Raw genomic sequence first — 13,981 nt, 5'->3', positions numbered from 1 at the left:
AATATAACAGCTTTGGTTATATCTATCATTTCAATTAATGTTATTATAATGCTTTTTTGAATTTATTGTAGTGTTATTGTCGGATAAAATAGTAACTTCGGTAAGTCATGACAACTTCTTGGAATTATTGATGGAAAGTCAGTGATTTGAAAATCTAAATTGTTGCAGATATCATGTACATATCAAAATGAAAAGCAATCCATAGCTGAATATGTCCCAACTTTGCAACATATTTTAACTTATGTGATTCTTTAGTCAAATATGACTGGGATAAGTGTTTTGATGGTATGGGTATTTCTCTGCACACACTTTATACATAGAATTCTTGATAATTGGATTCGTTAACATACAATCTGATATTGCAATGTTTAATATATTTAAGCAAAGGCCATTGCTTTGGAAGCTTCTCATTCATTTACAAAGTAGAGAACTAATGCAAGAACTCTTTTAGAGAATAAAGTGACTGAAATAAGAAATAATATATTATAATACAAACATAATACAAACATAAAATGTAAATAATACAAACATAAAATGTATTTATAATTTATAACAAATACTATAGGTGCTCTATTTATCGACGAGATGTTTTGCCGAGTGTACGTTTTCCTACAAACAAATGTTTTGGTTTTAAGTCCAATATCTTTCTGTCACCTTCACCCTTCTTTGCTAATCTATTACTAGCACGTTGAGACAGTTTTGAAAGTGTTCTAGCCCTCTTCTTCATCTAAAAGGGAAAAGTTACAATTTAATTAAGTGCAGCAGATACAAATAAAAGACAAGTTAAGGTATCTCCAAGTAATTAGGAACATTATTTATGCTGGTTTAGAATAAGTGTTAATAAGTGACAATTCAAGATGAAAGCCTAAAACATGCTTAAAATAAAGTGTTCCTACTAAATTTCAACACCAAAAAAAGGGGGGGAGGAATAATACGTGAACATAGCTGCCAACATGGATAGGAAAAAATCCAATAGATTTTACAGAAGAATATAAATTTCATGATAATTGTAGCATAATGTACTAAATATCTTACACATAGGGAATTTTAGGGATTTTTATAGTCATCAAAATAGAAAAACTAATATTTTCCAGTTACGATTGACATTAATCATAGATCTGTTATGTATTAAGTTTACTCATAATTCATCAATGATAGTTAAAAAATTTTTTTTAATTAATTTTAAAAAATTCTTCTGAATAAAAATAAACGGAACATTTAAAAACAAAAAAGTTTTGTACTGATTTCTATAAATGAGGTTCGAGTCATTATGTATTAGTAATACAGTAGGGAACCGATTATCCGGAACGGTCGGGACCATCGTTATTCCGGATAACTGATTTTTCCGGTTTTCTGAATCGCTACAAAAAGCTTTTTTTTATTGTTAAGCCTAACTTTAAAAAAAAAAATTTGGAAATAATCTTAGAAATAAGAAAAAACGATGAAGTAATACACTAATGATTATTTCCAAAATGATGGTAAGGTAAACATCTTTAAAAAAAGGAAGAAAAATCGTAAAATCTTACGAGCAAAAAAAATTTTTTTTTTTTAAAAAATGGCGAGAAAATATATCGAATTTTGTTCCGGTTTTTTGGTTTTCCGGTTTTCTGATTTCCGGATAACGGGTTCCGTACTGTACTTATTTCAATATTCAAGCAATAATCTGTGCAAAAATTTTATTTTGAGAGGGATTTTTTTTTACGAAACTACCTCAATTTTAGGGAATTTTTTAAAATGTAGAAAAACCAGGAGAACTTTAACTAAACCAGTAGACCAGGCGCAACTTGCATAATCCAGTAGAGTTGGCAGCTATGCACGCAGAAATATAAATTTGAGAAGTATATGTAAAGATAAATATTTTAAATGCAAAACAAATGTCTTGCTAAATGAAAATTGGCAAATGATATTGAATCAAAAAGGGGAGTACCTTGACATCTCTAACACCAGATTCGTCTCTAGGTATTCTGGAGCTACTGCGTACTCTTCCTTCGCTATCTTCTCTCTTTCGCTTGACTGATCTCACCACTCTACCCACTTGAGCATCATCAAAATGAGCCTAAAAAAGAAACAAGATATGTATTAAGTCTTTTCACAAAAACTTTATAGGCATAGATCAATATGATGAAAATTACAATAAGGGAAATTTATAAAGGTTATTTTTTTTTACACACAGTTGAACCAAGACAAAATTGATGGGTAGTTGAAACTATTTTGTATTATCTGAAATACATATCAACTAATAAATTAGCAAAAATGCATTTGGGATGATTTAGTAGGAGAAAAATTAAATTTTATCAGCACTATTTAAATAATGTGCACGCGTCTAAAATTTTCTTTATGTTTTCCAGGGGTAATTGTGAGCCCAAGTCAAAATTCCGAAAAATTTCTTAAGTTAAATAAAAGTTCAAATTAAAAAAAAATTAAACAATGTTTTTCTTTTTTCTCAATATTTCTTAGTTTACTTAAAATATATTTAAAATTTTACACATGACCTGGAGAAGTAATTAAAATTTACAAATATGTCTTTCTTTCTTGAGTTTATGATTATAACAACTATTTACTGATAAAAAATGAATATTAATTATGAATATTAACTTATAAAGTATCTCTCTGGCTCTCCCTTACAAACAAACAAAATAAACTGCGTTTTTAAGTTCCACCTTTGAAAATTTGATTTCCGGAAACTTCTGTGATCAATGAATTTTTGAAACGTCTGGATCTTTAATCTCCGGAAACTTACGGATCACTGTTAGCGAAAAATCCGGAAATCCGGGGAATTTTTTTCGGAGCACAATCAGTCCTGATTTTCACAGTAAATTGTTGTGATCAAAATTTAATTTCAACCCAACAGATGTTAAGAAAAATTTCTAAATTAGAATATTATGTTGTATAGATTAAAAGATACTTATAATTGATCTACTGATTCTGAAAAAATATTTAAATATTATAATATATTGATCTAATTTCTGTACACATGTATTTAATCAGAATATGTTATCATTGTATACTTAGTTTAATTTTCACACAGAAATATAAACTAGAATTTTAACAATTGATATCTTACTTGCTCATCAAATTAACTTATTCAACTTAGTGTTTGCTTAATAGAAGTTAAAGTAAATTATAGATTTGTAGCTTTCAATAGAGTTGACATTGTTTTATTTTTCAAGTGTTATCTGCAAGGCTTCAGTATTTGTGGGCAAGTCACACTGACTTTAATCACTCAGTATCTTCTTTAAGATTCATATATATAGGGTCCAGTATCAAATTCTTAAATTTAAAAATATATAGATTAAGATCTGGAAAAAAAAAATTATAAGCATTTCTTACTTTTGTGTCCCCTAATTCAACTCCTAATTGCCTCATTTCCATCTTCAGCCTGCTGACACTACGTGTTCGCTGTGAATAAAAGAAAAAAATATTAACCACGGAATTAAGGCTAGATACATTTAGAAGGAAAAAAAATCTTGCCAAAATGTCTTATACTAACTTTTTTAGCTGTTCTCGGTAATTTTGGTTTAGTAATACTCCTTTTCAACTGAGATTCAATTTTAAGAATGCCTTTTTTCTCACGAATCCTAATAAAAAAATAAATTTCAAATAAATAAAAAAATACAATATTCAGAATTTAATACAATGCTATTAAAATAAATACCTTTTAGCTAAAGCTCTAATATTTCTTGTATTTTCATCATCATCACTTTCACTTTCATCATAATAGCCAGCTGACTCTCTTAAGCCCTCCTCTTCTTCTAGCTTGTTAAGTTTCTATTAATTAAAAAAAAATGAGAACACAAATTAATGGTTTACAATCAATAGAAGAACATTAAAATTTTCATTTTATTAAAAAATAGAAAGTCTGTAAGAAAATTAAGAATCTCAATACACATAATTCAGAAAATAGAATTATTCATTTTTTAAACTATTTAAATAAGTTTTAATTTAATAATAACACTTTAGTTTGAAAAGTGCTTACATGTGGTGCAGAAAAGAATTAAACATAAATAAGAAGTTTTCAGTCAGCAAGTCTACATTTTTAACAAAATAGAGAATGTAGATTTCGAATCGTTTGCATTCTTATAACCAATAATCAATAAAAAAATTTTGAATTTTTCAAATAGAGCCAGTGTTTTCGTTACAGAAAAAAAGTGGGTGAGAATTTCTCAAAAACTGGGTGAGATTTCAAAAAGTTAGGTGAGATTTCTAAAAATGAAAAAAACACGAATTGACTTGGAAAAGAAATATTTCATTTTTAACATCTTCTAATTTTTAAAGCACTGAATATTTTTGCTGCATTATCATATGGAAAGTGTTCTATATCTACTTTTTCATCAGCTATTCTCATTAGGTTTCTCAAATGCTTATCAGTCAATCTATTAGTATATTTTGTCTTAATTCGGTTTTGGGTGCAACAGATGCTGAACTATTTGGAACCACTAAGAAAATTTGTAGCATTGTGCACACACTTTCCTATCCTCTTCACCTGCCAGCATAGGCTTTTCAATTATTTCTGTTATAGAATAGTGAAGTTATTTTCATGTTCATACTTCATGCTAGTATTTGATTCGTATCCGTTGAATATCCGTATTTGCTTCGTTTTGACCGTTCCTACCGACATTTGTTTCATTTTGATTTGTCCGTTACGGACTAGAAAATGTTGTCTTAACAAGGCATTTGTCCATCTTGCATTCAAGCACAAAAAATTTAAACGTCTTACATGAAGAAACCTTACCTACGGTTAATACGTGGTTGCAGAGAATTGTGTTCTGCTTTTCGAACTGGTTCTGAACAATACTGGTAAATAGGAAAGCTTGATAACAAGGACCGATGTTGAAAATAAGGAAAGATCAAGGAAGAAAAGTGAAACGGATTTCATTTAAAATAGCGAAAGACGAAATTTTTTCCAAAATTCTCGAGATTCGCTCATTTTGAAATTCATTAATAGAGTGCGAGAACTTCTCGCGTTAATCATTTTTTAATGCGAGAAAAGAAAAAAAATATGCGAGATTCTCGCGTTCTCGCGCTGTAGTGAAAACACTGAATAGAGCCAATAATTAACTAGAGTAAAAATGCAAACAGAAGAAAATTTGCATTTGTTGAGTTAATTTTTTTTACGACCAAAAAGATTTTCCTTTAGCTTGTTAAAAATTAAAATTGTGAAATTTGAAACTTGTTTGATTACTACATTTATTTACTGCAGGGTTGGGGTTTTGGACGTCCTAAACTGGTTTTGGACAGGACACGTGGGTTTTACTGTCCTAAACTGGGTAAAACCGTCTTAAAGTGTCCAAAACCTTGAACTTTGGTAAAAGGTAAAAATTCTATAGGTGTAACCATTGTTCACATAATTACTTGTATCAATAAATATCTGATATTTTTTATACAATTTACTATAACTTATTAAAAGAAAATAATATAATAGGAAAAGGTTTATAATTTTTGAAGCTCTACAATTCATTGAACAACAAAAGTGAATACCTAATTCTTTAAATATAAATATGCTTTTAATACTGATAAATAATATTTTTGCATACGGATAAATATGACAATATAAAAAAAATAGTAATTTTTCTTTAAAAAAATTAAAAATTAACCTTTTATTTTTCACAATATTTTTTTTAAAAAAATTTTATAATTTCTGCACTACAGGATGATAAAAAAGACATCTATTTTTAAAATTTTTTTTTAAAATATAAATATATTAGTTTAAATTGAAAATGCAAAATAACTGAAAAATGCATTAACAGTTTTGAAGGGCATAACATCAGTTTCAGTTACTGACATTGGTGATGTATCACCACTATGCTAAAAGAATTGAACATGAATGAAATAAAAGTATTCTTGAATAGTACTATAGATAAATAAACCTGTTTATGACGAACTAAACACTTAGTCCCTAATATTTTAACCTGTATGGCAAGGCCAAACTTCAGTTATGTACTATTGAATGAGAGGACCAATTGAACTTGATTACTGATTAATCTTCCTTTGTTTAAATTGAAGAGTCAAACAATATTAATAAAACATTATACTTTTAAAAGCAAATATTCTCTAGTATATTTAATTATCAATATGTTATTAGTTCTATGTTTCTTTTACCTCTTAAATATTGTTCAAATAAAATTGTGACATAATTTGAGTAAAAGGGTTTTGGTCAGTTTAAGACAGTTTTGGACAGGACAGTTTAAACCGTGGATTAATCCATTATGTCCTGAACCTTGCCAACCCTGATTTACTGAAATGTTTTTGAATGCAGAAACAGGGTTCCCACTCTATGATGAGATTGAAATTCAAGGACTTTCCAGGACTTTTCAAGGACCTCAACAAAATTTTCAAGGACCATAATCTAAGACCAATTTTAAAAATTATTCTCTTCTATTTTACTAGAAGCAACAATGCTTGTTGTGGCAATAATTAATTTCAAATATAATAGTACCTAAATGCTTTGTCTATATAGAGAGAAGAGAGTATACGTATTATGGACTAAAATTTATATTTTTTTAAAAACAACCCTACTGGTTTTACATATTAATTCACAAAATCATTTTCAGCACAATCTATAACTAATGGTAATGAGGTGTTAATGGTGAAATCCTTTAATCCTGTGTATTTCCATGTGAAGGCTGCATGAAAAACACAGCTAAATCTTAGGTATTCCATATTCCATGACTATTCCATAACCCCCTCCTCTCCTCTATTAAACATCGTTTCTGAAATTATTCATCCATAATTTACACAACCTTCTCTAAATGTTATCAGTAACAATTCTTTCTGAAAATAAAAATGAGAAGGAACATATCCCATTTTCACCATGTTTAAAAGCATTATTCGTTATGTGTAATCCACAATTGCCAATGAATATGACCTGGTGGGAATATTTCTCTTTTAATTCACACTGAAGCTTCTAATAGAATTTCCAATTGACATAGGGTCCATCCATGGATAATTGAAGTATTTTAGAGAGCTTTTAACCATCATCCATGCATTTGTAAAAAGAGGACAAAATATTTTCTGCAGTTCCATGACCCATAAATTGGGAGGTAAGATACTAAGTGCAAACTTTATTATCAATTCCTTACCATAATGTCCATCTGCTTAGATTGTAGAGACTGACTTAACGTCTCATCAAAGAGTACAGTGTAGCAATCAACATTCTTCAGCTCATTTATAAGAATCCCTTTGAAGTATAGTGCCAATCCAAAGGAGCCCAAATAGGCTCACTTTGTGGCACTACAAAAAAATTGTCTCCCTATACAGCTATCAGCAAACATTTTGGAGAACAATTTACTAATCCCTTCACAGGAGTTACATGAATAATTACTAGTGATGCACTTCAGACTCCAGAGAATTTCAGCATCAAGCACATTCCTTTTGACCAGATAAGACAATGTTACCTCGGCCACTAAAGTTTCTGTTTCACATGGGGCACACGATGTTGAAGGAGTATTTACACCAGATGAATTAGATGTTGATGTCTTTGGAAAAAGAGAACTCAGGGCATGAGGCTGCTTTTTTGTTTTACCTTTCTTTGATGTGTGATTTCAGAGCAGATTCTTCCATTTTCGCGATATCGATCTCCTTCATGCATAATCGGCACTTGGCTCTGAACTACTTTTCGGGCATCTATAAAATCCATTCTTTATAAGATTGATTATCCATCCATTGGGGATTAAAATAGCACTTCCCAGGCATAACTAGTCTAAACTACATAACAAAAATACGAAGCCGTGCCTTTGCGAATACGCTTTACAATAAAGTTTTGAAATGACGCAAACGTAAGGACAAGTGCGGATGGTAAAACAGCAAATTTATTGAAAACTACAAGGTACATATTGTTACGAAATTCGAGAGTATTCCAGTTTCGATAAGATCTAAGCATATGCGGCAGAACATGAAGTGGAGTTTCGCCCCGAACGCATTGATTGTCTGCTGTGCTCCGCGCGCTTGGCAGACACCAACACTAGGCCCGGTTAGAAACGGTGGCGTTAAAAACCACGTGAGAGAGCTCGGGAACAAAACAGAAAAAACGAGAAAGATCCGCGGGTGTTTTATAAAAAGGGCCGCCGGCAGTATTGGACAAATTCAAGGACCTATCAAGTTTTTCAAGGACCTAAGACGTTTTTCAAGCACTTTCAAGGACCTAAATTTAGCAAAAAAAAATTCAAGGACTTTCAAGGACCGTGGGAACCCTGAGAAAAAGTTATGAGCTCATGCATAGGAAAAAGAAAACAGAACACTAATAGAAAGCAGAGAACATATCATGTTTGAAATAAAGGTGTGGTAATTTGTCCAACACAGTACAATTTGCTAAATATACTTCAGTTCAAAATTTATATAGCAGCAGTTTGACACTTTAATTCCAAGAGGGATATTAAGTTCTTAACCTGTGCTACACTTCAAGATACTATTTGTAAAAGGTTTAGTTGCAAATTGTATTAATTTGAAATATATTTTGTGTCTTAAACCTATGTGTTGACACGGATGGAACACACTACTTTCAGGGGTCTGTCTAGGTTTTTCTGAAAGGTACCTATTTTGTGAAAATTTAGACATAATTTGTGAAAAATTAAAAATTATATTACAAAATCAATACAAAAACATGGTAAAAATATAGATTTATCGTTTCTTAAGGGATACAAAAATAAAATTTTAAGAAAAAGTATTTCGTGAAACTACCGTTTTTCCTAAAGTTGAATTTGTGAAACTACCGTTTCACCTAAAATTGAATTTGTGAAGGTACCGCTAAACGGTAGTAAATTCGGCCTGGACAGACCCCTGACTTTACACCATACACATGAAAAGTTACAACCATGCACTCAATGTAAATATAACAAATGGTGTTTTAAACGTGGGGCATTAATCCATATGATTATTTAACCTAAAACAAAATTTAGCAGCTGTTTTATTCCAAAGTGTAAACTAAGATTCTCTTTAAATAACTCCTCTTTAAAACAGGAAAAAAGTAGCGAAATAGAACATTAATTATGGCTTCAGAATACTACACTAAGTCATTTACACAATTTCAGTTGGAAAATTTAGAATATTTTTTCTGGATAACTACAATAAAAAAAAAAAAATAAGAAAATAGTAATAAAAACTAATTTTGTTAGCACAGAAATATGCCAAACCTGAACCTGCAATCTTAAGACTAATTGACAAACATGCCAAACAAAATGGACATAAACTTATGCATATACCTTTTTAATTCTTTATTTCAAACACTATTTAAACATCTGTTTGTAATCAACCAAAGATTTCACAACTGACCATTCATACGATTATAATTATAATTAAGAATGCACTGAATTTATCATTACAATATTCTGTGTAGTTATTCGCAGGATAAGAAGAATAAAATAACCAAAATCAACTGTAAATAAACTAACAATTTTAGATCGACACCTAAAGTCAGAAAAACTAAACGACAGGCTCTAACACATGCAATAAAGGCGTTAAACATATATTCAATAAATAATTTTAAAGATCTAAATACATTGTAATTGCAATTATATTAAGAGCTTGACTATTTTCTCTAAAGGAAAAAACATTTATTTGCTTCATTTAAATTACATTATTTACTAAGCAATTGTAATTAAACTTTGTCCAGCATCTCAAAATGTCAGGAAAAAAATACTGATGAAAGTAAATTTTATTTACACAATCTAAAGTTCAGTCAATCCCATTCTTTTACTATTCTGAGATATCATTACTTGATCATTTTGCTATTATAAAAAAAAAACAATTTCCAAAAAAGTTGTACTTTTTTTAATTTCAACAGAAAGTAATTGTTACACTCTTTGTAATATTATTTAAGTTCTTTTTTCTCTTCTTTTTTTAAATCCAAATTTAGAAAACAAACTGGAAATAAATATTAGAGGACACAATTCAGTTCACTGATCTTTTTTCATAACTGATTTCAGTCCTCAGGACTGAAGACTAGAAATAATTGTACAAATAAGAAATAATAATCGTAGAAATAAGAAAAATTTTAAAGAATAAATTATTACCTTTATCAATGTTGTCATTAGTTTTACATTATAATATACTACTTTATTATTTCTTTAACAGGGATTTTGTATATTTTGCACAATTAATAGAATATTAATTTCATACATTTATTTTCTTTAAAAGTAACAAAATATTTTATAAAATTAATATTACTTCACAATCCTCATTAATTTACGATTAGAACTTACAAATAAGATTTAATAAAAATATGACCACAGTTATCACAAAGCATAAAAATGATTTAATTTCAGAATATTTTATCCTTCATGCTAAATCAGTTAGGGATAACAAATTCATCATAAATAAATAATAAAATTTATATCACTTCATACTCATTTTTTAAAGTTAAAAAATTACATCTAAAATTATTATTTGAGGCATTTCTCACTAATTTATGATTAGAATGCACCAATGTAAAAGAAAAAAAAAATTAATCACAATCATTCCAAAGCATAAAAATGATGTAACTGCAGAATATTTTGTCTTTCATGCAAGATCAGTTAGGGATAACAAATTCATCATAATTTATATTATTACAAACTCTTATCAGTAATTTTGGTGCATGATAAAAATTTGACAATCAACAAAAAAAAAATTTGGAAAATAAATTATTACAACCAACAGACAAGGCATAGAAGTTAAATAACTTTATAACATGTCCGAATTTTTTTTCTTCTTCTAAAATTGTGTAAAGAATAAAATTCACATTACTTAGTCATTAATTTTACATAATTATATACTATATTTCTTTCCTAGAAAAAGATTTTTATACTTCACTCATTTTCCTTAATTGAAAAAATTAGAATCTGAAATTATTATTTAAGGCATTTCTCAATAGTTTATGATTAGAACTCACCAATATAAAAAAAGCAACTATAATCACAATCAAAGTATAAAAATGATATAACTTCAGAATATTTTATCTTTCATGTAAGATCAGTTAGGGATAACAAAATCATCATAAATAAAGAATATAATTTATATCACTGCACACTCTTATCAATTATTTTCCTGCATAAGAATTTGACAATCATCTAAAAAAAATTAGAAAATAAACTATCACAACTAACAGAGAGAGCATAAAAATGATCTTAATTCAGAATATTGTATCTTTCATGTAATTTCAGTTAGGGATAACAAAATTCATCATAAAACTAGTACTATAAGAAAAACCACAATATCTGAAAATTATTAATTATGAAAAAAGTTATGTCATTAGATAAGAAAAATAAAATTAAAAGAAACATAAGTCATATTTTATAAGCTCAATTAAAAACAATAAACATAAAAATTGTATTGGGGAAATAATTTCTGTATAGCTTTTGAATGATAGCTGGAATGAAAATCCTGTAATCAACATCAAATTAACTAGCGTTTTTATAGCATGTTAACGACACCTGCAATTTAGGTATTAAATAACAGGCTCTAATACATGCATACAAATTGTATTGGTGAAATAATTTCTGTATAACTTTTGAATGGTAGCTGGAATGAAAATCCTGTAATCAACATAAAATTAACTAGCGTTTTTATAGCATGTTAACGACACCTGCAATTTAGGTATTAAATAACAGGCTCTAATACATGCATAAAAATTGTATTGGTGAAATAATTTCTGTATAGCCTTTGAATGATAGCTGGAATGAAAATCCTGTAATCAACATCAAATTAACTAGCGTTTTTCTAGCACGTTAACGACACCTGCAATTTAGGTATTAATTAACAGGCTCTAATACATGCATTACAATGAACAAAAATAGCACTTCATTTGTTTTCGTTGTCAAAACTTGTAAGACTAACAATTTTTAAAATGATAATTAAAAAATTAACACTTATTTATAACTTCTAAACAGAGTGGTAGGTGAGAGTCTATAAATAAGCATACATCGAAAAAAATTTATGAAGAAATTTTTTTAAATAAAATTTTCTATGAACAATTTTTTAAAACAATTTTGCAAAATAAAATTAATTAAAGCTTATTCCACTAACTTTAAAATAGGAACGATGAATGTATCATTGTGTGAAATAATAAGAATTACTGTACAGCTTTTATATAGTCACTGGAATGAAAATCCTGCAACCAATGAATAAAATAGCTAGCGTTTCTTTAGCACAATTTCGACACCTGCTATCTAAGTATTAAATAACAGGCTCTAATATATGCTATGCAGTAAAAAGACTTGCACACAAAAATACAGTAAAATTTAGAATTAATTACATTAGCAACTTTAATATCAAATGGAAAATTTTAAATAATGATGAGTATCAAATAATGACGAGTATTACCTTTATGCATGAAGAGATTGCATTAAAAAAAAGTTTATTTTAAAGCTATCAGAGAAAAAAATGCAATGTTTTTAAAAGTAAATATTCCAGTATTTATGTTTTTGCAACATATTACAGAAACATGGAAATCAAGAAAAGAACAATTATTTCTAATGCAAGCACATATCACTTGAAAAATATGTTACGTCAAAAATATAATGTAGCAAGAAAAACTTCCTACATCAGAAATTTAAATAAAAAGTGTAAAGAGAAAAAAAAAGAAGAAAAAAAACAGCTTCAGAATATTTTATCTTTCATGGATGTTCAGTTAGGGATAACAAATTCATCATAAAATAATCAGGTCATTGATATCAGATATTAACGAGAGTGAAAGAGTACACAAGTAACAGTTCAATGCACTGAGTATTATTAACTATACCTAATCCTTAAACAGTATCACTCTTTATAAAAAAAACAAATTTATGAAGAAAAAAGACCACTATGGTTCCTTAGAGTTAGGACCACTATTTACAGAAAACAAACTGGAAGAACAATAAGTTTTTGTCCAATAAAAAAATAAATGCATAAAAACATAAAATTTTCGATTGCAACAATTCATTGCAAATGAGAGGAAATGCAAATTATCACACTACATGTTCAGAGCACAGCATCATTCATTAACTATCAGGTAGGGACATGGGTGCAAGTTGGAAAAAAGGCTAAGACTGAAATACCGAACATACACAATACCCCTTCGACATATGCAAAATATCTAAGAAAGCTTTGCCATAATACATAAGTTTAAATACTGTACAAAAAATATTTATTCATTTCTCTTTTGACAAAATAACAACATGACATAAGAAAGTAGACCAATAACGTAGACCTAAAAAATATTTTTAAGGACAGAAAAAAAAAAATTCCGTTTTCCGTCTTCGAGTAAGTCTTGTTTCCGTCTTACTTCCGTCCTCAGAAATTTTTGAAAGACGGAAATCCGTCCTGGGGACGGAAGACTTGCACCCATGGGTAGGGATAACAAGCTCATCACTAAGGAATATGGATTTAAGTTTTGTTTAAACAGAAAATCTTGTTAAAACAGACACTTCTCATAACAATAATATGTAATGCATTTGCTTTCAGAACATAGTATCATTCAATAACTTTCAGTTAGGGATAACAAAGTCATCATAATATTCTGGCATAACATTGCAAAAACGAAAAAGAATAAAAACGTATGAAATGAAAATTGAAAGAAAACAAAGTGATGAGAATAAATTAAAATACCATTCTGTGACCAAAACAACTGTTAACTAACATTAAGTTACAAGTCCTGCTTCATGAGGTGAAAAGTATAAAATTTAATACTACAATGTTATCCAGAAGAGTTTTTAGAGGAGTGACCCACCCTTCCTGCCTTCTAATGTGCCTTGTTTGTAAAAATGAACCGCCATCCCTTAAAAACACTGCCTGTTTTAAGTATACTCTTTTTGAAAAAAAAAATTTAAATAATGATAATTTAGTTTACTTGTTATAAATTATGTTAGTACTTTATTTCATATTAAAGTAATGGTTAAAATTAGTCTATTTCTCACATATGAGTAAGTATTTATAGTATCTCTATGTATCAGAAGCAACATATTATAACGTTCGTTTCTGCACGGGCAACTGGTTGCATCAAATATAAACTTAAAGGAATAACCCTAGATTA

General features: G+C 28.7%; 1 protein-coding gene across 1 annotated transcript in view; it reads right to left on the bottom strand.

Annotated features, from left to right (window-relative positions):
- Positions 1-464: 464 nt before the first annotated feature.
- LOC147807793 (GTP-binding protein 4-like) overlaps positions 465-13,981 on the bottom strand; it is a 29,889-nt gene continuing 16,372 nt past the window's right edge. The window contains exons 14-18 of the mRNA XM_087165696.1: positions 3,656-3,768; positions 3,491-3,578; positions 3,331-3,399; positions 1,928-2,056; positions 465-727 (exon numbers count right to left, since the gene is read on the bottom strand). Of these exons, the coding sequence (XP_087021822.1) occupies positions 575-727; positions 1,928-2,056; positions 3,331-3,399; positions 3,491-3,578; positions 3,656-3,768 (552 nt within the window). The 3' untranslated portion in view covers positions 465-574. The remainder of the gene's footprint in view (positions 728-1,927; positions 2,057-3,330; positions 3,400-3,490; positions 3,579-3,655; positions 3,769-13,981) is intronic.

The sequence above is a fragment of the Parasteatoda tepidariorum genome, chromosome 6, assembly GCF_982258835.1.
Source record: "Parasteatoda tepidariorum strain Cologne lab strain chromosome 6, Ptep-v5.0, whole genome shotgun sequence".
Lineage (NCBI taxonomy): Eukaryota > Metazoa > Arthropoda > Arachnida > Araneae > Theridiidae > Parasteatoda > Parasteatoda tepidariorum.
Note: the sequence above shows the minus strand (reverse complement) of the source record. Positions and strands in the feature narration are given on the sequence as shown.